Source organism: Lithobates pipiens, unplaced genomic scaffold (genome assembly GCF_037356315.1).
Source record: "Lithobates pipiens isolate NorthernLeopardFrog02 unplaced genomic scaffold, aLitPip1_a1.2 Scaffold_8, whole genome shotgun sequence".
Lineage (NCBI taxonomy): Eukaryota > Metazoa > Chordata > Amphibia > Anura > Ranidae > Lithobates > Lithobates pipiens.
In genome coordinates this window covers 193,381,704-193,408,183 of record NW_027507903.1, presented here as the reverse complement: position 1 = coordinate 193,408,183, position 26,480 = coordinate 193,381,704, and the positions used below count along the sequence as shown (strand labels likewise).

Here is a 26,480-nt window from a genome sequence, read left to right as displayed (position 1 = left end):
CCACCCAGCCGGCAGTTGATAGAAGATCTCAGGATCTCTCATCTTGCTTAAAAAGCAGCAAACCTGCCGTAAAAATATGGACCAAGAGGCCCTCAGGGTTTCCTAGGTCATTCTCCTTGCTAGGCAAAATAAAAACTGAAGCTGAAGCTACAGGAGGGTTGATAGCACGGAGCCCGCCCCCTGGGGCGGGATTAAAGGTCTGTGTATTGTGTAACAATTTTGACTAGTTTCTCCTAATGGCAGGCTATACAACCCATGTAGTTACAGAGAGGAGCTATGTCGGTCGGTGAATAGAAGAGAAAGCATTTTTTTTTTTTTCCACAAAGCTGTCCATTTATACAATATCTCTAACACACAGCATGTACATGGCAAAAGTTACACCTCTAAACATTGTCTGCTACTCCTGAGTATGGCGATACAATGTGTGAGACTTTTACACAGCCTGACCACATACAGAGGCCCAACATGAAGGGAGCACCATCAGCCGTTCTAGGGGCATACATTTCAAATCTAATTTGACTACCGATTACACTTTGAGGCACTGTAGTGGCATGGATGAGCTGTGGATGGGGATGGCCAAGCATGGCTAAGTCATGAATGTGGGTGGTTGAGTATGGGTGGTATTGCCGAGTGGGTATGGCTGAGTATGGCTGGGTCTGGTATGGCCGAGTATTGCTGAGCATGGCTGGCCGAGTATTGCTGAGCATGGATGGCTGAGTATTGCTGAGCATAGATAGATGGATGGATGAGTATTGAGCATGGATGGATGAATATTGCTGAGCATGGATGGATGAATATTGCTGAGCATGGATGGATTAATATTGCTGAGCCCTGGATGAATGGATGAATATTGCCGAGTATTGATGTGTATGGATGGCTAAGAATGGCTGGATGAGTATTGTTGAGTACAGATGGATGGATGGATGAGTATTGCTGAGCATGGATGAGTATTGCCGAGTATCGATGGCTAGATGAGTATTGCTGAGGATGGATGGATGGATGGATAAGTATTGCTGAGCATGGATGAGTATGGATGGGATGGCTGGATGAGTGCTGGAATGGGCACAGATCAGCGCTATGGGCAGTACACATCCAGCCCCCACAATGCTGCTGCACCCGATCTCTCCCCCCACACACTGTACCGATCGGTATGAGGAGCGGAGAGAGGAACTGGACATGACGTTGGTTTGTTTACAAGTGATCGATCACTCCGTCACGTGGTAAACATCGCTGTCAGTGGCCATTTACCGTGATCCGTGATGTCACCGATATTCCTGGGTGCGCGCCATGACGTCCATGGACACCCTCCCAGAATAAGCCAACCACGCTGTAGTCGTCTTCTTTTGGCTATGGTCCGGTCGGCAAGTGATTTATGCCATTTTTACAGCCCTTTTTAGGAGCGTTTTTCGAAGCTTAAGAACGCCTCTCCATGTTAGCCTATGGCCTTATGCCCACCAAGCCATTTAGGAGCGGTTAGTGGGATAGTCGTTTTTATGATCCAAAAAAAAAAAAAAAAAAAAAAAAAACCCAGACGCTGTTAAAAAGTGTTAAATGCGATTCCGGCTTTTCTCTGTCTCTATTCAAAATCAATGGTTCCCTATGGGAGCCCATTGATTTGAATAGAAGTTGCACTGGAAGTCGGCTCAAGATGATGCGACTGGTGTGCTGAGAATCTTGAAAGGGAACCCTGCCAAAACACAACAACATTTTAGCACATAGCCTGGAAGGTCAGGAAAAGGGGGGGGGGAGCGAGCGCACCCCCCCGGACCATACAAGGCCACATACCCTCAACATGGGGGGTGGGTGATTCGGGGAAGGGGCCCCCCCCATGTTGATGAGGACAAGGGCCTTGCCCCAACAACCCTTGCCCGGGGTCTGCTGGTGGGGGCTTATCAGAATCTGGAAGCCCCCTTTTTATTAAGGCAACTCCGGCTCTTCTCCCTCTTCTGGTGACGTCTTCTCCCTTTGCCGGCCGGTCTCTCCCTCTCTCGCTCTCAAGTTGGAGGCCATGCCCCCTTGTGACATCACCACCCAGGGTATGATGTGGTGAAGTCACAGGGGGCGTGGCCTCCAAATTGCATCATCGGGGTGGCCCTGCTCCATGCCAATATAAGTCATTGCACACGGTGGACTCAGCATTACTCCGGGAGATTGCATCGAGTCAACATTGGAAGAAGACCAGAGGGAGAAGACCCAGCAAAAGAGCGAGAAGTGTCAGGGCTGGGCTCAGCCCTTCCTTCTCTGAGCTGGCAGCTCAGCTGTTGGCTAATTGCCAGCTCCTATCTCTCCACAGTTACTCAGCTGTGGATGATATCCTGCTTGTCAGTCCTGCCTACTTAAGCCGTCGAGCCTAGAGGATTTCTGCCTTCACCTTAATCAACATCACAGACGCTCTCCTGCATTCCTGTTAAAAGACTTGGCTGACATCCCTTCTGGCTCCAGATCCTGCTTGCCGTTTTACTATGCTCATCTCCGGGCTCCCTGACGTTTGGCTTGTCAGACTAACTGTTTCTGATTCCTGAACTCTAGCTATGTTTTGACTAATAAAAGTAAATATAACAAACCTTAAACAAGTGCGATTTAACTACTTCTGTCTCGGTCTGATTTCATGGCTTCTGACAAGAAGACAGCGGAGAAGACCCGGCAAAAGACATCAGCAGAAGAGTGAGAAGAGTTGGAGCTACCCTAATCAAATACTTTAACCACTTAAGCCCCAGAAAATGTTACCCCCTTCCTGACCAGAGCATTTTTTTTGCGATTAGTCACTGCGTCGCTTTAACTGACAATTCCACGGTCGTGCGACGTTGTACCCAAACAAAATTGATGTCTTTTTTTCCCCACAAATAGAGCTTTCTTTTGGTGGTATTTGATCACCTATGCTTTTTTGGGTGTTTTTTGTGTTTTTTTTAATAGAGCAAAAGACAAGAAAAAATACACTTTTGGAGAAAAAAAAAGCAACATTTTTTACTTTTTGCTATAATACATATATATCCACGAAAAATATATAAAAAAAAAACTAAACTGTGTAGTGTGTTTATTTTTAACACTTTTTCCTGAACGGTGGGGCTGCATGCTCGGATAAGGGCCTGGCATCGATTTTGGGGGGACCCCCACTCCGTTTTTTTCGGCGTTGGGACTTCCCCTTAAAATCCATTCCGGCTTGCAAGGTGTCAATCTGGCCGATAAAAGCAGCGAGATTGACTTCCTCCGTTGTAACTCATCCGTGTGTGGGCAAGTCCGTTCATTTGGAAGTCCGCCGGAACTCTGTCGGACCTAGTCTGCCGGATAGTCCGGTCATGTGTGGGCAAGTCCGTTTGTTTGGAAAGTCCGCCAAAATTCCGGCGGAAGTCTGTCGGACCCTAGTCTGCTGGAAAGTCAGGTCGTGTGTAGGCAACTGCTTTCGTTTGGAAAGTCCGCCGAAATTCTGCTAGAAGTTTGTCGGACCCTAGTCTGCTGGAAAGTCCAGTCGTGCGTACAGGGAATAAGAATTCCAGGTTTTTTTTTGTTTTTTTTTTGTTTTTTTAACAATTTTTATCACATAGGGAACCAAAAGTCCCCTATTCGGTGGTCCCGAACCCTTTTGGCACTGGGGACCAGCTGCGTTGAAGACAATTGTGCCACGGCCTGGGGGGTGGGTGGGGGGGTAAGCAATTTTTCACTGGCAATTTGTCGGAGCAATGGCTGGTGTTAGCGCTTCAATTATCCCAGCAATGTGGATCGACACTGCATTGGTAGCCACTGATCCATTTAACACAGAGGCCGGCCTCTGTGCAGTGGTTGTTCTAAGTGAGGGCAGGTGAGCACTGATTAGAGATGCGCATCTTCACTGGTCTCGATTAGATTTGATTCCAATTAGCTGTTCAACAATTCGATGTGATTCAATTCCGCTATGCATCGCGATTACCGCCAATGGCTTTCATCAAAAAATTAAAAAATTTAAATTCAAGCATTTAGAAGAACTTAATTTTATTTTATCTGCTTTAAAAAAAGGGGGGGGGGGGCACCTCCTGCATATAGCAGGACAAGGACATGGATGAGTCTAGGATATAAGGGAGGGGCAGGAACTGAAGGATGGAAGAATCCATGAATAAGGAAGAAAGGATGGAAGAGTCTGGGGAAGGAGGAATCCATGGATAGAGAATGGAAATTTGGAGGAGGAGTCTGGTGATAGGAACTGAAGGATGGAAAAGGATGGAGATGGAGGAATCCATGGATAGGAACAGAAGTATGGAAGAGTTCAAAGATAAAAACGGTGGTGGTGGGAGGGGTTGGGACAGACTGAAGGATGGAAGAATCAAAGGAAGGAATGTTAAAAATGGTCATCATGGAGTCCTGCAGGTGAGGAATATCAGAGGTAGAGGATTCTCTGCGCTATGTACATGGTAGGGTGGTGATGGTCTCCTCCTGAGTCCAGGGTTGGGGATGTCATAGTGCTTTCTGTATAAACATATTTTATTAAAATTTAACTTTTGCTTTAAGGAGTCCTGACCCCCTTACATGCTACATTTGGCATGTTATTTTTTTGTGGGGGGGGGGGGGGGGGTACCAGGTTTTGACAGGTACGTGCTTCCAGTTCTACTCAGGCCACCAAGACAGCCCCTCCCGCCCTGCAATCTTCTGGGACATGTCATGGGTCCCAGAAGATTGCCTGGCCATTCTTCTGGACAGTGCAGTGAGACATGTGCACACGGGTGAAGCTGCACAGCAGGGTGCCCACAGTAGTATTGCCGGCGCTGCTGACAGGCAGGGGAGAGAATGGAGGGTTTTGGCGGCCATGTCACTGGATCCTGGGATAGGGGAGAGTCTTTATTAAAAGTCATATATTTTTTTGTAGCTGCTGACTTAAAAAAAAAACAAGTGGAATTAAAAAGAATCTCACCTCACAAAGTGCACTAATCCGGTGTACTACAGGGTATAGGCTTAACATAGGAGGAAAACACTGCTGCTGGGAGGTCAGGAGGGATAGAATCCACAGCTGAGGAACAGACCTGTGAAGTTCACTTTACTGGCTCCATGCTGAGAGCTCCACTGGGCTTCCCTGTTTGCACATTCCAGCACACTTGGCGTTAACACAGTGGAATGTGCAAATGTGAAAGCCCAGGAAACCTGTGAGCACAAGCGTGTACAAGGTGTAAGAGTACAAACTCATATGTACTCTACTTACTACTGTTAAAATAACTGTCTTAATTAATCCCATGTTACAGTACATTAAGTGCCCCACTTTATGTGCTCTTTAAAAAATATGCATCTACATACAGCATTTTTCAGTGCCCAGCCCGCCGTTCTCAGCCCTGCCCGCTAACTGTAGCCATCAGATCAGAAGAGATGTGGGCCGGGCAGTCACATGGGCGGCGTGGACACTCTGAAATGCGGTGTATAGCTATATATTTTTTAAATAGCACATACAGTAAAGCACTTAATGTACTACAAGACAGGATTCATTAAGGCAAAGTTGTTTTAACAAAGAATGAGATAAAAAAACAAAAAAAAAAAAAAACTGTTCAGTATCCCTCCCTCAGCGCACACAGAGAAAAGATTGATAAAACAATAGTCAGCGGCTGCTATACTAAAACAAGATGCATCAAATATATATGTCAAAGAAAAAAATTTCGCCCTCTGACGAAAGTGATGACAGAAATGCACCAGTGAGGTGCTACGCAGCTATCTACAGAGTCGGCTTATCCTCGTCTGTCCTTCCCGGGAACACCGCGGGAAGTGGTGGAAGGTTAGAGGGGAATGCACGACATAGTATTGATGTTACATGCCCTTATATTATGCAAATATTGTGGGTGTTTTTTGTGAGATAATTTTAAATAATTGTTGTACTGGATTACGCTATGTGGAATTTGTTTATCTATTGCTTGCAATGAGCAAAATGCAGATGAAGTGTCCAGTGAACAGCGATTATCCCTTTGATTGATAAGTGTGTTATTCAGCAGGGTCCGGTAAGTGGATTACCTACAGGGCTGTGGCACAAATGGTGTGGTGATGGAGACTTGGGATTGGGATGGGCTGCAACGAACGATTATTTTCGTAAATCGATTAGTTGGCCGGTTATTGTTTCGATTAATCGATTAATAATCTTAAAAAAAAAGGGGGAAAAAAAAAAAAAAAAAAAAAAAAAGGTAATTTTGCTGCGATTTGTATTTTTACATTTTTTTTTGGCCAATTTGTTGTTGGGCAAATTAAAAAACACAAATTGACCCAAAAACGATTACATGCTTTTCTGCAGCTTCTCCATTGAAGTATATTGAACCAACCGCTGGAGGCTCCTGGACGAAGGTTGGTCAGGGAGGGGGCCGGGGGGGAGGAGAGGGCCCCCGTGTGCCCAGCAGCACAAGTACTGTTCTGCCCTCTGTCTCCCCCTGCTATGTTTGTGCCCTGCTGGAGGCCCGGACCCTGAGTGGGTATCTCAACCCACTCCTACCCTCGGACCTGCAAGGAGTACCCGGACGCTTGCCGCCCCTTCCAGTAAGCAACAGGCTCTTCACCCGCAGCATCCTCCAAGATCCTCCCTCACCGCGGGGTGCACCTCGGATGGGCCACCCTAAGACCCGCTGCTCTAAATCCGGCTCCAGGACTCCTCGTGCCCCCCTGCCTGCTGCTGCCTCATCTACAAGGCGATCCGCGGCTGCGATGGCGTCCGACGTGCGGGAGGCCACGGATTCCGGGGAGGTGGGGGCTCCCACGGGAGCGGAGATCTTGGCAGCCATAACATCCTGTAAAGAAACCCTGACAGCCAAGATAGACTTCTTGAGTGTAGATGTTGGTCTCATCCGACAGGACATGGATAAGTTCCGCTTGCGTGTCGCTGAGGTGGAGGATAGACTCTCCGTGGTGGAGGATATGGTCCGCTCAGACTCCAGGGAAGTGAAGGCCTTGCAGATTCAGGTGAAGGCGCTACAAGAACGTGCAATTGATACTGAAAATCGCTTCAGGCGCAACAATATCCACATACTTGGACTTCCTGAAAGGGCTGAGGGCCCTAGGCCCGCTGAGTTTGCTCAAGGACTCGTGTCCACCTTGTTCAACCTGGGGGGAGTTGCCACCCACCTTTGTGGTGGAGAGAGCCCATAGGGTCCCACCACTCCTTCCGAGGCCTGGAGCACCTCTGCGCCCCTTCCTGCTGCGGCTGTTAAATTACCGCGACAGGGACCGCATCCTGGCTGCGGCTCGTGCCATGCCTGAAATCAAGTATGAGAACACCAAACTTCTATTTTTACCAGACTTCTCTCAGGAAGTGCAGCAAAGACGCAAGTCCTTTAACGATGTGAGACGCCGGCTCAGAGAAAGGAATTTGTTTTGGTCTTCTGTATTCCAGCAGGTTACGAATTACCGATGGTGATAACACCCGCTTTTTTGACTCCCCGGAGGCTGCGGCGGTGTGGCTGGATGCCCACTGATCATATGTGGTCGGGGGCTTGGAATGACTGACCGTGATCGCCGGGAGGTAGCCAAGTATCCCTCTTCTTCTTCAAAGATTCGACCAGAGTAGAATCCTGGCAACATTTGTTCTTTGTTCCCGGCCCTTTCTCCCCATTGAGTCCAGCTTTGCCCTTACAGATTAATTGTTTATCCTGCATCGCGGGATAGAATGTGCTTACTCCTGCGATGGGAGCTCCGCTGGAGGCCACTGAGTTGCCCACTTTTTGTTTGAGATGCACCCCCTGTCTACTTCCCCTCCCCGTTTTCCCTCCAAGACTGGACTTCTCTCTCCGAAATTGGAGCAGACTCTACTGGGAAGGACTGTACCCACCTGTGGCCCACCATCCGGGGGTCTCAGTGATCTGAAAGTTCTAAAGTTATGGGAAGAAACCCCACATCGGTTTGTATGGGTAGATGGCCTAATGTTTTGGTCATCGACCTCGGTTCTTATGATGTTGGGGTAGGGTTTTATATGTTCTGTGGGGAGAGGGTTTTTTGCCTTAAAGCCAAGTTTACATTATGTGCTGTTCGAATACTGAAGAGTATGTGTACTAAATTTGGGTTTGCTTACACCTACTGGTTGTCTGGGATCATCCTGTTTTTGTTCCCCCCCCGACGTCCCGTGATGGCCTCCTCTGATACCGAGTCGCTAACTATTATATCATGGAACGTCAGGGGACTCAACTCCAAATACAAGCATTCGCTGTTATTTCAATATTTAAAATTACATAATCCCCATATAGTCCTGCTGCAGGAAACACACCTAACTGGTAGTAAGGTTCTGGCTCTGAAAAAACCCTGGGTGCAAAGGGCGCTGCATGCAACCTACTCCTCATACTCTCGAGGGGTGTCGATACTGATTAGTAAGCGAGTGCCATGTATGATCCATGAGGTTCACTTGGATCCCCAGGGGAAATTTGCTATGGTGGTGTTGAGTATCTATAATAAGAAATATGTTATTGTTAACATGTATCTGCCTCGTCCGAGCCAGGTGCAGGTTCTCTATACTTTAGATGAGAGGTTGGCTCCGCATTGCCCGGCGTGTGTCCGGTTTATGGGTGATTTTAACGCCACATTGTCCCGTGACCTAGATAGGCCCTCCCCACAAGCGACTTTCAATCCTGATCTTGGTACGTGGGCCCTAGCAACAGACTTGCAGGAGGTGTGGAGGTGGCTTCACCCCCAGGATAGAGCATACACCTGTTTTTCCTCCACGTTCAGAACGTCCTCCCGCATTGATCTGGCATTTGCAAATGACTTCCTCCTGGCTAATGTCCAGGAGGCTAGCTACCTTCCCTCAGGACTATCGGATCACCACCCCCTTAAATTGGTTATCAGGACCACCAAGACAAGGAGTAAGAGCCCTTTGGAGGCTACAGCCCCATTGGATCAATAACTTAACAGTTCATGACGGAGTTGCTCCCTCCTTGCAGGACTACTGGGTGCGCAATGCGGGGTCAGCCTCCCTGGAGATGACGTGGGATGCTTCCAAAGCCTACGGTAGGGGACAGTATATTTCTGCCGTGGCGGCAGTCAGAGCAGAACTTGGGGACAGGGTATCTGATTTGCAGCACAGAGTTGAGGGGGCTCTAGATCGGTACTCCGCCTCGGCGACGGTCCCCAATTTCGAGCACCTTTTGTCGCTCAGGCGAGAACTGCATCTCCATGTCTCAAACACCACCAGGCTGGGTCTACAAGACAGCAGACAAATACTTGGAATATGGAGATAAGAATAGCAAACTACTAGCTATGCTGGCGCAGCAGGACAGGCCTGTAGCGGTTATACCTGAAATACTAACGGAGGACGGAGCACTGGTTACCTCCCCGGAGGATATTTTATCTGCATTCACCAGCTTTTATACCTCTCTGTATGTCTCCTCACTCCCTGAATGCTTTGACCCTGCACCAATGACCTCATTGTTAGATACGCTGGCATTGGGGTGGCTCTCTGATGCGGAGCGACAACTCCTTGTTTCAGAGATCACACCAGAGGAGGTCACGATGGCCATCGGGTCTTTCTCGGCAGGGAAGACCCCAGGGCCGGATGGACTACCCATAGAGTATTATAGAGCCCACGTAGAACTACTTGCCCCCAGGTTGGCTCAGATGTATCAAACATGTCTTCAACAGGGTTCCCTGCCCCCTCTCTATGAGAGAGGCCCATATTGTTCTCATTCCAAAGCCTAATAAGGACCCCAAACAGTGCGCCTCTTACAGGCCGATAGCACTCCTTAATTGTGATTTAAAAATATTGACCAAAATACTGGCCATTAGACTTAATAAAGTAATCAAATCTCTGATTGATTCTGATCAAGCTGGCTTTATGCCAGGTAGGTCCACGGATATCAATATCCGTAGACCATTTTCCAACATTCATGCCCCCCATGATAATCAAGGCACTAGGACTATTGCCACCCTTGATATGGAAAAGGCATTTGATACAGTGGAATAGGTGTATCTGTGGGAGGTGCTTAGAAGAATGGGTTTCCCACTGCGGTTTATTGCCTGGATACGCACACTGTACACCGGCCCCCTGGCATGCATTAAATTGAATGGCTCCTTGCCTCGTTGCCTGCAGAGGGGCACCAGGCAGGGATGCCCTCTCTCCCCAGCCTTGTTTGCCCTAGCCATGGAACCTATTGCTGAGGCTCTCAGGAGTTCGGCTGAGGTCCGTGGTCTTCGGGTGGGCTGGCTGGAGGAGAGAGAGTGGCTCTCTATGCAGATCTTCTGCTTTTTTTGAACGATCCTGGTGACTCTTTGCGGGGGCGCACTCGGAATTATGGATGCCTTCTCTGTCTTCACCAGGTTGAAGGTGAATTGGCATAAGTCTCAACTCTTCCCGGTGGACGAGGGGGCCAGGACCTCTCCATCCTCTACCACGCTTCAGTGGGTGGATAGGTTTACCTACTTGGGTATTATTATCTGCCCGGCTCAATCTTGAACCTGTTCTGGTAGGGCTCAAGTCCAAATTGAAGGCGTGGGGCAATCTTCCCCTCTCCCTTATAGGTCGCATTAACCTTCTAAAAATGAAGATCCTCCCCAAACTTACGTACATTTTTAGGAACTCCCTGCAATGGCTGACTAAAACCTTCTTTAACTCCCTGAAGCAACTTTTCCTTTCCTTCATTTGGGGCCCCAAGTCCCCTAGATTCAGATACACCACTCTCACCAGGCCTGTGGGTAATGGGGGGTTGGCTCTTCCTGATTGCCACAAATATTTCTTAGCTACTCAGCTCGTAACCGCCCACTGGTGGTTGCGGCCGGACCTGACCAATGCTGCAACGGACCTGGAGGCCTTGAGGGGGTTGATATTCAGGGGGCTAAAAGCTCCACACTGCCTCACCCCTTCTATGCGCACCACTATAAGGGCGTGGAGGGTGGGGGAGGCGCTGAGGGCACCCCTGCCGAACTCCTGGTCTCCCCACACCCCCCTGTGGCTGAATCCTAACCTTCCGCAGTTCAATACCATCCCAGACCCGCAGGCCTGGGCCAAATGTAAAATACTGACTCTCGAACATGTCATCACTAACGGGGAACTTACTCCCTTTCATATACTACGCACTAAATTTAATGTGCCAGCGTGGGCCCATTTTCGATATCTCCAAATAGCTCATGCATATCAATGTCAATTTTTAGGTCAACCGGTTGTGCTAGAATACTCTGAGCTTGAATCCATCCTTCAGGTAAAAGACCTGGAGAAACCCATGTCTCAGATTTATGGGTCCCTGCTGGTTTTTGCCGTCCCCGAGCTGTCCTCCCTCCGCAGGAAATGGGTGGGGGACATACCGGAGTTGGATGACGACGACTGGAGGGAGGTTTTGGATTTTCCATTCTCCCCTTTGGTATCAGCCAGGGACAAATTGGTTCAATACAAAATTGTTCACAGGGCCCACTACACACCCCACAGATTGCATCAGATGTCGCCGACGCATTCCTCTGCATTTTGGCGATGCTCCTATCGGCCGGGAGACTTCATTCACATTTTCTGGACTTGTCCAGCGATTGAAGGTTACTGGAAGGAGGTTCTCCTGGTGATAGGCAGGATTACTAAGATTAGTATCCCTTATGACCCTAAATATTGTCTGCTGGGGCTAGTGGAGCAAATATCGATCCTCAGAGCTAGGAAAACACTTATATCCTTGTTATTGTACTATGCACGAAAGGCCATCACCATGACCTGGACGCAATCGTCTCCCCCCTCTATCAAATTCTGGAAAAACCTGGTGAACGCTAGTTTGCCCCTCTATAAGGCCACCTACTCGAGCAGGGGTTGCCTGCAAAAATTTGAGAAGGTGTGGACTTGCTGGTTGGATGACAACACTACGGCAACTGATGTAGTGTTTAACCCATAATTCTTCATTAAGGTCATAGTGGGACGATAGGTTGACCCAAATGTTCCTATGATATTTTATCCTGTATGTATAACACTTAGCACAAAACCTCCTGCAATACCCTCTCCCCACATTGGGGTATAGCTAGTTAAGGTTATGTTTGTTTTGAGTTGCCCTGCTGCGGCCTGTTGCTGCATCAGGAACAGACTGTATGTTATGAAACTGTGTCCTTATATGTGGCCGGTTGCCGCATTTGTAGGTTTGCCCCTGCGTGGGAAATGTTTGGCCCCTGTGTGGGCAATTTGTATACCACTGAAAACTTAATAAAAAAAATAAATAAAAAAAAATAGAACTGTAGTGTGTTTCTGCAAAAAAGCACCAAAAAACAGAGGTGTGAGTCGGAACGTCACCCGCCAAGCTATTATATCGGTTGCAGCATCGATGCTGCATCGGGGACACCCGAATCGTGATGCATCGATTCTGCGATTTCAGCACCCCTAGCAGCGATGCGGGGCGGGCAGTGAGAGATTAGGTCATATCTCTACTCCCTGCCACACCTCCAAAATTGAAGAGGCCCAGCTGTAAGGGCAGAAGAGCGGTGATGCGGGACGGGTGGAGAGAGATGTCATCTTTGAACACCAGCCCGCTCCCCTCATCCACTCGGCTCTTACGCCCACCTGCCGCTTTCATGCTGCCCGCCCCCCACTGCACCCGCGGCTCAGCTGCAGAGAGTAGTGGGCCGCGGCCTGGTGGTTAGAGACTCCTCCCCCATATTTTGCTATGACAAGTCTCTTTTACGAGACATTAGTGCTGTATTAAACCTGACAGCAACAGGTGTCGAAGGCACACTAAGAACCAATAGCAATGGCAGTAAAAAAGTTAATCATGTACAAAAACATGATAAAGTAACCAAAGTCCACCTCACTGCAAAGTGTTCTCCAGAGGACGTGAAGCTGCAAAAAAGGACTTTAATACATTCCTACCACTAGATGATATCCAGAAGGGGAGAGTTAAAGCCCTTTCATAATTTACCATCGGCTGGAGACACATAGTACATTAGTCATGGTCACTATACATAAAAGACAACAGATAGAAAACATATGTTTTCCCACCTACTACATTTTACTGTCACACCAATTGTCAAATGCTAACAAATAAAAAAAAAAAAAACATAGGTAAAATATAGGGAGGTCATAATTTTTCTGAATGAAAAGAAATAAAATGCTGTTGACCTTGTCTACACGTTTACACCTAAGCGGCTTTATAGAGCATGCCTCGCTGATCCATGTTGAAGGATTGATGAAATACTCTGCTCTCACCCAGTCTCCTTTATAAGGGGTATATCCTAAAGAAACAAAAAAGGAAAAGAGAGATGGATGCAGAAATGTTTGTCTTACGGCATAATCAACTGTATTAACCTAATAACAACAGGGGTGTCAGGGAAAACAGTAAGAACTATCACCTATCATTAAAATTATATATATATATATATATATATATATATATATATATATATATACACACACACACACACACACACACACACACACACACACACACACACACACACACACACACACACACACACACACCCCCAACAGTGCACTCCCTGCCTTAAATGAGGAGTACAGCCAAAGCTTGCTTGGCTGCATTCGTCCTGTGGATCATAGGAGTGCAGTTCTTTCCGAAGTCCACTGACATCACAGAGCTGGTCCAGGCTCGGGCAAAATCATGACAATGAAGTGGAGATTTGCCCACATGCCTGGACCGGCACTCAGCTCAGAGAGCCGCTGAAAGTAGGGCTGCAACAAACGATTCATTTTATAATCGATTAGTTGGGCAATTATTGTTTTGATTAATCAGATAATAACCAAGTGTTAAAAAAAAAAAAAAAATTAATGTAAGACTGTTTTGCTGATTTTCAGACAGAACTGTAATATATTATGTATGACAGACTCACTTGCCATAGGCAGGTGGCTGGATAAAAGCTACCTGCGCCTGCTGTCACTTATGCTGTCCATACAAAAACAAATGTCTTTCTTCAAAAAAATAAAAATAAAAAAATAGTATTTTTAAAACAGCTTACCTGTAAAATCCTTTTCTTTGATGTACATCAGGGGACACAGAGCCATAATAATAACTATATGGGTTATATCGGTGTACCAGGTGCTGGACACTGGCACGCCCCTTAAGGCGTGAACTTCCCCCATATAATCCCTCCCACTACTGGGAGTCCTCAGTTTTGTAGCCAAGCAATATAAGTGTATAGGAAGGGGGGGGGGGGACCTCTGTGTCCCCTGATGTACATCAAAGAAAATGATTTTACAGGCAAGCCATTTTAAAAATCCTATTTTATTTTCTCACATCAGGGGACACAGAGCCGTAGTAATAACTATATGGGATGTCCCATAGCAATGGCAACTGAAAGGGGGGGGAGACAGAACAAAAAAACAGGAGGCCAGAGGACTCATACTGCAGCCTGCAGTATATGCTGTGCCCAAAGGCAATCTCCTCATGACCTTTAATATCGATTTTATAAAAATCGGATAAACGTATGAACTGAAGACATAGTCGCGACCTTACAGATCTGAGCCATGGAGGCCTGATGATGCATCACCCAAGAGGCACTAATCACCCTGGATGAGTGTGCTCTTAATAGGAGAAGGAAGAATTTTCTTCTTTAACCACTTTCAGACCGGACCAATTTGCTGGTCAAAGACCAGACCACTTTTTGCGATTCGGCACTGCGTCGCTTTAACTGACAATTGCGCGGTCGTGCGACGTGGCTCCCAAACAAAATTAACGTCCTTTTTTTCCCACAAATAGAGCTTTCTTTTGGTGGTATTTGATCACCCCTGCGGTTTTTATTTTTTGCGCTATAAACAAAAATAGAGCGATAATTTTGAAAAAAAAACGCATTATTTTTTACTTTTTGTAATAATAAATATCCCCCAAAAATATATAAAAAAACATTTTTTTCCCTCAGTTTAGGCCGATACGTATTCTTCTACATATTTTTGGTAAAAAAAAAAAAAAAAAAAAAAAAAAAATCGCAATAAGCGATTATTGGTTTGCGCAAAAGTTATAGCGTTTACAAAATAGGGATAGTTTTATAGCATTTTTATTAATAATTTTTTATTATTTTTTTTTTTACTAGTAATGGCGGCGATCTGCGATTTTTATTGTGACTGCGACATTGTGGGGGACACATCGGACATTTTTGACACATTTTTGGGACCATTGTCATTTATACAGTAATCACTGCTATATAAATGCAGCGATTCCTGTGTAAATGACACTGGCAGTGAAAGGGTTAACCAGTGGGTGGCAGTGTAGGGGTTAAGTGTTCCTAGGGGTGTGTTACTAACTGTGGGGGGGTTGGGCTTTCACTTAGTGTACACTGATCTCTGCTCCAATCACATGGAGCAGAGATCAGCGTCACTAGTTGCTAGGCAGAATGGAAAAATGTTGTTTATACAGCATTTCCTCCATTCGGCCGCTCCGTGAGACGATCGCGGGGATGCCCGCGGCGATCGAGTCCGCGGGTCCCGCGACCGGACTCACGGGGGTCCCGACCAGCGCGGGAGCGCGCCGCCGGCGCGCTCCCGATGGCACGGCGGCAACGAATATTGGACGTACATGTACGCCAATATGCCTGCCCGTGCCATTCTGTCGACGTACATCGTCGTGCGCTGGTCGGGAAGTGGTTAAGCTGCAGCTTGAACATTTACTTTGACAAATCCATTTGGAAATAGTGGATCTTGACGCTGCCTGTCCACATCTTGGACCCTCTGGCAGTCCAAACAAACTTGGGTTTGCGAACCTGAGCGGTCACTTTTAAATAAACTCTGATCGCTCTTACTACATCAAGAGAATGTAGTGCTCTCTCTTCCCCAGATTAAGGCTCTGGGGAGAAAGGAAAGAAGAATGATATCTTGGTTTAAATGAAAACCTGTTACCACTTTTGGTAAGAATTCAGGATGAGGACATCAATCCACCTCATCACTATACATGATGAAATATGGCTCTTACAAGACAGAGCCACTAGTTCCGTTACTCTTCTAGCAGAAGAAATGGCAACCAGAAAAGATTATCTTTCTTGTCAAAAGAATCAAGGGAATTTCTCTTAAGGTTCAAAACGGCTGATTTAGCAAAGCCGATAAGAACAATCTTAAATCCCAAGGATTTAGCGGTGCCTTGATAGGGGGAATAAAACGTGTTAACCCCCTGAATAAGCTACGCACCAAAAGTGGAAAGCAAGGGGCCATAGGAAAAAAAAAAAAAAAAAAAACTTACAAGGCAGGGATCTGGCTCTGATAGAAGTCAAGACCAGCTTCATTTCAGATCCTATATGCAGGACATGAGGAATCCTGCCTATTGACATACTTCCTGGTGTGCCAACCCCCGGATCCATACCAAGAAACCTATGCCTTCCAGACACTAAAGTAAGTGATTCTGGAAGCCAGCTTCCTGGAATTAGACAAAGTAGACACTACCAAAGGAGATCACCCACGATCTTTTATAGAGTGGGATTCAACAGTCAAACCTGTTAAAGTGGTTGTATACCCTTACAAACCACTTTGACCTACAGGTAAGCCTAGATTAAGGCTTATCTGTAGGTCCAAGAAATATCTCCTACACGGTTTAGGAGATATTTACTAAAAGACAGTGACAGCTGTCTACGGCGCATGTCGTACCCCCTGAACAAAGGAACAAAGGTACTCACTAATGAATGAGATGCCAGGGGTCGCTGAAATTTGTCCCTTAGGCTAGGTTCACACTATTGCGATGCGGGAACGCCGCGAATCCGCGGCGTTTTCCCGCATCGCTCACCTCCCGCCGGCAGTTCACACTGCCCTATGCGGACGGCTGGGGGTGTCAATGTTATGTTAATGACACCCCCAGATCCGTCGGCATATCGCAGTGCGATCTGCCGACTCGCACAGGAATCGGATCGCATGGTGTGAACCCCCATGCGATCCGATTCCGTTGCGGACCCAAAAAAGGGTCCTGTGCGAGTTTGCTGCGGGACCGCTGCGAGTTCAGCCATACTATCTGTATGGCTGAACTCGCAGTGCTACGGAGATCGGATGTGATTTGCTGTGCGAATCACATCCGGTTCTCCCCCCGCAGCGGTGTGAACCCAGCCTTAATGGTGCTTAACGCCAACTCCTTGCTGAAGAAACAGCAGGATCCTGGATATAGAAAAGGAGCGTGGATGCCATCCTTTCTCCTCACACAGATGTAGGCCTTCCAGGCACAATGGTGTATCTTCCGTGAAGAAGATTTCCACGCCCTCAACATAGTGGGAATCACAGAGTCCGACAGACCCGGTTCCTCAGCACCTGGCTCTCAATAGCCATGCCGTTAAAGCCAGCGATGGTAAAGCAGGGTGAAAGATAGGGAGGTCCTCTCGCATTGGCAGTCTGCCACCAGACGCACCAGGTGTGCGTACCAGGGCCGAAGCAGACGAAGCAGACGTGGCAACAGTTTGTGGAGGAAAGGCATAGATCAGCTGGTACTGATCCCACGGAGCCACCAGCACGTCTGACGCGTCTGCCCACGGATCTCTTGTCCTGGACACGAATCGTGGCACCTTCCGATTGAGACGGGAGGCCAATAGATCCACATCTGGTGTGCCCCACTTCAGGCACAGCAGCCTGAATTTCTCCGGATGCAATGCCCATTCTCCTGGGTCTAGCATCTGTTGACTCAGATAGTCCGCCTGCCAATTTTCCACTCCCAGGATGTAAATGGCCGACAGGGCCGGAACGTGTCGCTATGCCCACCGAAGAATGTGAGCGACCTCCCGAGCAGCTGGTGGTTTATGTACGCCACAGCCGTGGCATTGCCTGACTGTATCCTGGTCGGACGCCCCAGAAGACACGTCGACCATGTGTGGAGACAGCCTGATCACTCTCAAGTCGAGCAGATTGATCTGCAACTTGGATTCTTCTGTCGACCAGAGGCCCTGAGCCGACCGAATCCCCATCACTCCACCCCAGCCGGACAGACTGCCGTCCGTAGTGATCACCGTCAATTTCAGAGGAAGGAACGATTTTCCGGACTGAATCACCGGGGACCTCAACCACCAGATCAGGGAGTCCCCGACTGGCTGGCTCACCTGGATCTGCCGATCTAGAGACAACGGAGATTTGTCCCATTTTGTCAAGATCTCCTTCTGCAGGACTCTGGTGTGAAACTGGGCATAAGGTACCGCCTCGAAGGAGGCTACCATGAGCCCCAGCACTCGCATTCAAAAGCTGAGCGACGACAACTTGCGGTTCATCAGTAGCTTGACCGCAAATCTGAGAGTCTGCAATTTGTCTGAGGGGAGAAAGACCCTCGCTTCCCTGGAGTCCAATAGTAAACCTAGGTACTCCAGACGTTGGGTCGGTGCAATCACCGACTACTTTAGGTTCAGCAGCCACCCAAATTCTCGTAGAGTCTGCATGGTGATCGCCATATCCTCCTCTAATTCTGAGGCAGAAGATGCTCTCAGGAGGAGATCGTCTAGGTAACTCGCGATCCCGCGTTGTCACAGCAACGGCAATAATGGAGCCAGTACTTTGGTAAAGACTGGGGGGGCTGATGCCAGGCCAAAGGGAAGAGCCACAAATTGGTAATGGGCTTCTCCGACTGCCAAAACGCAGAAATTTGATGCCGAAGGCATATGGGTATGTGCAGGTGCACATCCTGGATGTCCAAGGATGCCAGGGAGTCCCCTTGAAGGAGTGCAGCAACTACTGAGCGAACTGATTCCATTCTGAACCTCTGCACTTAAAGTGATTGAGGGCTTTTATGTCCAAGATTGGACGTACCCCTTCCTTCTTGGGAACCACAAACAGGTTTGAGTAGAACCCCTGGAAGCCTTCCGATTCTGGAACGGGTACAATCACCCCCTGATTCAGCAAGTCCCTCACCGCCCCTAACAGGGCCTCCCGGCGTACCGGGGACGCAGGTATGCTGGAGGGGGAAGAATCTGTTCGGCGGCCAAGAGAGAAACTATCTTGTAGCCTGTGAAAATCAGGTCGCAGACCCATTGGTCGAATAACCGGGAGGTCCACTGGGCTGCAAACTCCCAAAGGCGACCCCCCACCCGATAGGTGGGTGGGGGAAAACCTTCATGCAATAGCACTTTTGTTCACAGGCTTGCGGTTCCAAGGACGCTTTTGATCGTCTGTGGACGTCCTGTTGGGCTGGGAACGTTTTCTCGAAGCACCGGGCGGACAAAAAAAACCGCTTGTGAGTGGAAAAAGAGGGCCCTTGCCTGCAGCGTGGCTCCTTAGCCTCCCCGGCCTGTGGGAGTAGTGTACTCTTACCACCCGTGGCATTTTTAATAAGGTCATCCAACGAAGCTCCAAAGAGCCGGTCACCAAGCAAGGGAAGATCCGTCAGGGCTTTCTTGGATGCCTGGTCAGCAGACCAGCATTTTAGCCAAATCAGGCGCCTCAGCACCACAGCTGACACTGAAGGTCTGTATAACAGGGGGAAGAGTTAACCAGGGCCGCATCACAAACGTACTTGAGGCCTTGCACTAGTTGGTCTGCTAGTTCCACGCAGACAGGGGAGGCCTTTTGCTCTCCCAATTCGCGGTGCAAAAGTTTTGCCCACTCAGTCAGTGTCTGCGACACCAGATCGGATGCCAGTACTGGTCGCACAGCTGACCCCACAATCGTAAACAAGGAACGAGCCACCGCCTCGGCCTTCCTATCCATGGGATCCTTGAATGCAGGAGTCCCCTCAACCGGGATCGTGGTTACTTTATTTAACCTAGATACTGGGGGGTCCACGACCGGAGGAGACGACCATTTCTTGAGAAGGCTTTCCTCAAAAGGGGTAACGCACCACCATGTTTTCAGGGACCGAAAAGGTCCTTTGTGGCCAACTCCATTCCCTGTAGATGAACTTGTCAAAATAAGTCAAATACGGGAACACCTCAGGTGAACGTGCTGGCTTGCGGGACCCAAAAGGGACCGATACATCAACAGAGGGATCTGCTGGCTCCTGGATCTTCACGGAATCACGCACAGCTGTAATAAGTGCTCCAACAAGCGATTTGTTGCGCCAGGACCCGGACGGGGAATCATCCTCGCTGTCCGAATGGTCCTGGTCAGCCCTGTCTGATAGGTCAGAGTAGGGGTCACCAGCCGCAGCAGGGCCTGAGTCTGCATCAAAGCTCTCCCCAGAGGACGGGGGGGGGGAGGGGCCTTTTACGTGCACCTTTCCTTCCACGCACTGCCTCTATTTTAGCAACAAATGAGTTAAGGACCGCCGTCAGGGTGTCCATGGGCACAGCACTATCTGCAGGTGACCCGGTTGCAATAGCCTGGATTTCGGGGGAAGAAACACCAGTTTCTGAAGCCATGCTGACCCTAACCTGTCTGCCACCTGCAAGGGGACTTAGGACAGTGAAGGTCCCACCCTCCTGCTGCCGCCGCCTGGGGGGGGGGGTTCCTAGTGCCAGACTCACCACCCTGGGGCGTTCTGTGATGGTCACTAGCCATGCCTGTAATCCCCAGGAGGTTACCCAAGTGCAGAGTGAGGAAACTGTCGGCAGCAGCTGTAGAAAATAGCGGGGAAACGATCTGCCAAGCTTGCACCAGCGTTCAGGAAATGGCCATCCAGCGTCCTGTATACACAGTGGACACAGGAAACAGCATGTGAGAGCACATGTAATGCTGTCACAAGAGAACTGCGGTGAAAAGAGCGCTCAGGCTTCAAAAAAATAAATAAATAAATAAATAAATAAAATGCAACCAAATAGGAAAATCTCCCAGAAAATGGTCGCTGAGGCTCACAAGGGGAACCTGCTCTGCCCTCAGTCAAAATGGCCGGACAGCGCCATGCGGTGACAGGAAATAAAATCAAACAGCGCTGCCTTGAACCAGCAAGAATACCCCCACAGACACCTTTTGGGACCCCCCACACAGGGACCAGGACCATCGCTAGCCGCACAGACCCCCCACAGGTGATAGACCCAGCGATCCCCATACACACACCGCCCACAGCACATGCAGCTGCAAGGAGGGAATATAGGGACGTGGGAGAGAAGAGAAGGAGGTGAGGTGGCCCCCGGATCGACCTCCCAGGGAATGCCCAGCTGCTCAACCCCCCCCCCGGAGGAGGGAGAGCCGTACTTACCAGTCCTGAAGAGCTGGGAGACATTCCATCACAGACCCACTCCTGCGCAGTTACAGGGTGGCAGCTGGCCCGGTATACCCCGGAGCATTCAAGCTCACCAACCACCTCTGGAGCTGAGGTATGTAGGCACTACAAGGATAGCGCAACCAGCCTGTCACCCAGCCGGCAGTTGAGAGAAGATCCCAGGATCTTACATCTTGCGCAAAAGCATCAATCCTGCATCAAAAAAAATGGACCAAAGGGCCGCAGGGTTCCTAGGTCATTCTCCTTCACTAGGCAAAATAAAAAACAAACAGTCTGCTGGGGCAGCAGGGAGGGTTGTTGGCACAGGGCCCGCCCCCAGGGGCGGTACTGAAAGTTCTGTGTATTGCGTTACAATTTTGCCTAGTTCTCCTAATGGCAGGCTAACAAACCCATTTAGTTACAGAGAGAAAATGTGTCGGTCGGTGAATATAAGAGAAATTTTATTTGCCGATAGGCAAGGAATGTTGTGTTCTGCCAAAGCTAGAACATTATTCACCTCTTTTTGGGCTGCAGAACCTCTTGTGCCTCCCCTGGCCTTATCAGACTGAATCCTGTCAGGACAGTCCTGTAGCCTGGCCGCCAAGATTCTAGGGCCATGATGTACTGCCTGAAACTTCCAAAAAAAGTTGATAGGCAAGGTCCTCTAACCTGGACCATCTCCCCTGGACAGAATATTCTTCTAGGGCTGCTCCCCAGCCTAGAAGGCTGGCATCTGTAGTTAACACCTTCCAGAATAAAGATTTTCCCCTTTTGCTGGATAAAAACCACCAATTTGGGCTCTGACCTATGTTGGGAGCCAAGCGTATTGGAAACAAACAAGGCCTGAATCTTCTTTATTCCAGACCGACAAGAGGGTGTCTTGAAGCAGTCTGAGTAAAACTGCGTGTAAGGGAGGGCCTTGAAGGAGGCCCCCTAAAAATCTCCTGCACAGCCGAATGAAGGAATTTTAAGTTGAATTAATCCCGAGATCAGACTAAGGTTTTAGACCCGACACTGAATGATCTATTAGTAAATTAAATCTTCTAACAGGCTAGGACCGCTATGCCTTGAGCCCTTAACCTGGCTAAAGGAGGTGCCAGAATCTTTCAGAACACTTGTGGTGCTGTGGCCAAGCCGAATGGCAGGGCCACAACTGAAAAAATTAATTTTATATTATTTCAAACCACAGAAATTTCTGTTAAGCGGGAAACTTTGGCACGTGAAGACGTGCAACTCCCCTCCTTGCAGGATGGACACAGCTGAACGAATTATGAAAGGATCGGATGTTTATGCCGATTCAGATCTACAAAATCTAGAATGGGTCTTACCTCTCTGTGACTCTGGCACCCTAAAAAAGGTTTAAGCCAAAACCTCCTGTTCCACAAACGGAATCTCTGATATCACCGACTGGGATTACAGCTGATTCAGAGGCCAGAAAGAGACTTCTCCTTTTTCTCTGGATCCTTAGGAACATTCTCTGAGGAGACGGAAACTATTGCATAAGACTGCCGCATCAACAGCCCAAGGACCCCCACAGGCAGCACCCAAACAGGGATCCCAACCCTGAACCCTCAGATTAAAAGCCGGCTGAGCCATCTGGGCTCTTGGAACTCTAGTCGTAACCTAGAGAAAAAAAAATTGCAGAAATCCCTCTGCTCTTGACATTGTTCCTGCCAGATTTTGAGAATCGCAGGACCTTTCCCCTCACCCAAACGAGTGGGGGTGCTCCTTCATAGGAAGGCTTTAGCATTCTGCTTTATGGGCTCTCTGCCCCCCAAGATCCTGGTGCTGCCATTTGGAACTTTCTCCTGAACCTGACGAATGAGATCGTCGAGACTGCCTAAAGGCAGATGCCCCAGGCATAGGAGAGGCCGCACAAATAAAGGAGACATGTTTAACCTCCTTTTACTGGTAACGAGAGCTTTACCCTTTTGGATGTACTTATCCACTCTAAATAGCCGTACCCCAGGAAGGGACACAAACTGGCTAAGGGTTTTCACATAGTGCTTTGGCTGATCAATCTCTGCAAGAATGCACTAGTCCAAGTATAAGCCATAGGGCTTAAACTATTGAGTCCTTCATAGCATCTGTAAGACACAGTGCGTCAAATACACCAGCCCATTGCCGGGCCTGCTGATCAGGCAGAATTTCAGGTATCTCACCACCTATTCCTTAAACCTTTGGAGTCCACATTTTTCAATGCATTAGCGTGACTCAAAATGTGCTCCACCAAAATAGTGGAGCAGACGTTAAAGGATTTTCAAAAAGCCCTCCGGCCAACGCTGCGCTATAACCAAGGTGAGATATATAATATAAGCAGCCAGCACCAAAAAAGTCCAGTGTTACATATGGAGGCTCTAAGAACATCTAAAGGGTTGCGGGAGACCTATTTCCCAAACGTTAGGCGAGACTGTTCTTTTGGTAGTCATCGCCCTCTGGTAAGCAGGCAATCTATATATTATTTTTGGTGAAGAGGACGCACATTGCATGCTGTTTGAAGATAGATCACGGAGACATTAAAGGGTTAATGGACTGAGATACTCTAGTTGCAGCAAGAACTGCAAAAGACATCCTGTCTTTAAAAGGAAAATCCCACCATAATTTGCTGGATCCTTTAACATCAGTGCATTATCCACTGGACATGTAAGACTCTGCTCACTGAGGTGATTGCAGCATTAATAGCTGGAACCCCGCCCCCCCCATGTCTTCATAGAAATGTTCCCATTCAGAAAACATAAGCTATGCATGAATAGGAAAAAACATCCCCAGGTGGGAGAGGCTCAAATGAACCTCATTAGGAGGTAGATACCTCAAAAGCCTGTGCTGCAAGCACAAAAAAAGGGTTAAGTAAGGGAGTAGACAAACACCTGACTTGTGAGGCTACTCCCTCCCTGTTAGGATCCTCCGAAGAGGAAAGATAAGTATCTTCCAATATTTGGGAAGATCTACCTGATCCCCTGCCTCATGCATCTCAACAAAAGGGCCGAGGACTGGATGGGAATCTGCTATGTTTAGTCCTACTATGGAGAGACCTCATAGCCATAATCTTTTTAAATGGTAAAAGAAAAAACCCATTTGTATGATATACACAGGGACAGAAGTGTTCTACCGTTGACAGCTCATCTGACTAGCCGTATACCTCTCAGGGGAGGATGACATTCTTTTGGAAGGGTTTTTAGCTTGTTGTGTACCATTAACCCCTTAGAACCCTTAGAGGAGTTCCTGGTCCCTTTGCCACTCATAGCTTACAGCACAAAGCAGGGGTACTACCAGCAAAAGAATGTAAACTTGCTAGGCTATAGTACAGTACAATAACTGCCATTAATCCTAGCTATACAGTACAATGTTGTCAAAAGGGAAATGCCTGTGTCACCATACCTGACCAGCCAACCTCTCTGCTCTGTCCTTCCACCGCTAGGCAGCAGCTTCTCTCACATTACAAAACACTTCCTGCATGTGTGGCCGGCGTCTGACGCCGTTAGCCACGCCCTCTGCGCGGAATACGCCCCCCCCCCCCCATCTTCTTCCTTTTTCAAAAAGGAACAGATTTTCCCGCATGAGCGTCCTGCAGCATGGCGGGGGGGGGGGGGGGGGTAAATCTTAAATTTTATTTTTTTCATAAAACAACAAGGCAGCCAGTCTGGCATGCAAATAATAAAAACACGCCAATCTGGGGGCCCAGTAAGAGATCAGACCCCCCTTTCTCTTACCAGAGGGTCTGAGCCGGCTTGAAGGTGAGAAAGCTTCTGCTGTTTCCAGCGTCAGAATGGTGAGTGCTGAATACATCCCCCAGTGGTGACACAGACATGACATCACAATACATAGAAGGAGAGATTCCTGAGAAAATCTCCCCTACCTTAACCTTGCAGCAGGGTTTTATCAGAGATAAAAAGCCCAATCTTCACCCTTCACGGTAGGCTCCGAGACCTTAAAGGAAACCTTCAGAAACCGGGGAACTCTTAGGTTAACCCACAATTCTGGACCTGCGACAGGACCCCGCCAGTAAACTTTTATTTTACGATTTTGTAGTGAAATTCTGCAAAAAGCACCAAAAACACAGACGTGAAACCCGGCCTAAGCCCTTGTGCACACGGTCGGACATTCCGACGGAAAATGTCCGATTGGACCGTGTTGTCGGATAATCCGACCATGTATGGGCTCCATCAGAATATCCGACCGACAAAGTTTTAGAGCTGGGCTATAACATTTTCCGACAACATGATCCGATCGGACTTTGTGCGATCGATTGTAGAGAATTAAGATCGGACAAAGTGCCACGCATGCTCAGATCAAATTCCTAGACCAAAGCTATTGGCTACTAGCTTGAACGTAGTCCCGTCGTAACGAAATATCATCATCACGTTCTGAACGATCGGATTTTCCGACAACTTTGTCTGATCGTGTGTATGCAAACACCAGTTCCGGACAAAATCCGTCGGACAAAATATGATATGAAAGGTGGAAGGGAGATATAAAATCTTTTACATTAAAGTAGTACTAAAAGCTAAAGCTTTAATTTTTTCATGGATATGGTCATTTTAAAACAAATGCACAATACTGGTAAACATTTACTTTAAAATGTAATTGTAATGCCTCAGTCTATCAGCCTCCACCTTCTTTGGGTCCAGATGCTGATCTTCCCTGTCTTTAAAGATTTTTTTTTTTTAACCACTTCAATACTGGGCTATAGTCATATGACGTCCACAGATGGGATCTCCCATCCTGGGCGGGCGTCATATGACGTCCTCGGTATCTCGCCGCTCCTGCGGGCCCCCGGGGGCTCTCAGAGCGGCGATCGTGGATGAAGTGTGTCACTCGGACACAGCCCATCCGATAAACCAATCCATCCAATAACAAATGGCTCTTTACCATGTGACCGGCTGTGTCCAATCACAGCCTGTCACATGTATTGCCCACATGAACGGCGCTCGTGCACGCCCCAAGGGCGCGCACAGATCGGTGATCAGGGCTGCGGCTTGTCACAGTCCATCTGAGTACCCGTCGCCAGGCCACCCGCGTACCCGTCGCCAGGCCACCAGCGTACCCGTCGCCAGGCCACCAGAGTACCCACGTACCCGTCGCCAGGCCACCAGAGTACCCGTCGCCAGGCCATCAGAGTACCCGAGTACCTGTCGCCAGGCCATCAGAGTACCCGAGTACCTGTCGCCAGGCCATCAGAGTACCCATCTGCAGCCCATGCCTCACAGAATATACATTGGGGTGTTTGCTTTCCAAAATGGGGTCATTTTGTAGGTAATTCCACTGTACTGGTGCTCCTAGACCTCCAAAAGTGTGATAGGTAGGAATGAAAAGAGATGTGCAATTCCTCTGTATGTGGACTGGCTGTGTAAAAAGTATCACACGTGGTATCGCCATACTAAAGATGAGTAGCAGAATTTGTTTTGGGGTGTAATTGTTGCTATATACATGCTACGCGTTAGAAATATCTTACAAATTGACAACTTTGTGTAAAAAAATAAAAAAAATAAATAGATTTTAAAATTCTCTTTCCACGTTTTCTGAAGACTTTTTTATTTATTTTTTATTTTATTTTATTTTTTTTTACACAAAAAAAAA

The 26,480-nt window shown here is 48.1% G+C and overlaps 1 protein-coding gene across 1 annotated transcript in view; it reads right to left on the bottom strand.

The window, feature by feature from the left end:
* Positions 1 to 26,480, bottom strand: part of MOV10L1 (Mov10 like RNA helicase 1) — a 301,052-nt gene that overhangs the window by 235,403 nt on the left and 39,169 nt on the right. Inside the window, exon 4 of the mRNA XM_077473981.1 lies at positions 12,989 to 13,101. Coding sequence (XP_077330107.1) covers positions 12,989 to 13,101 — 113 coding nt within the window. The remainder of the gene's footprint in view (positions 1 to 12,988; positions 13,102 to 26,480) is intronic.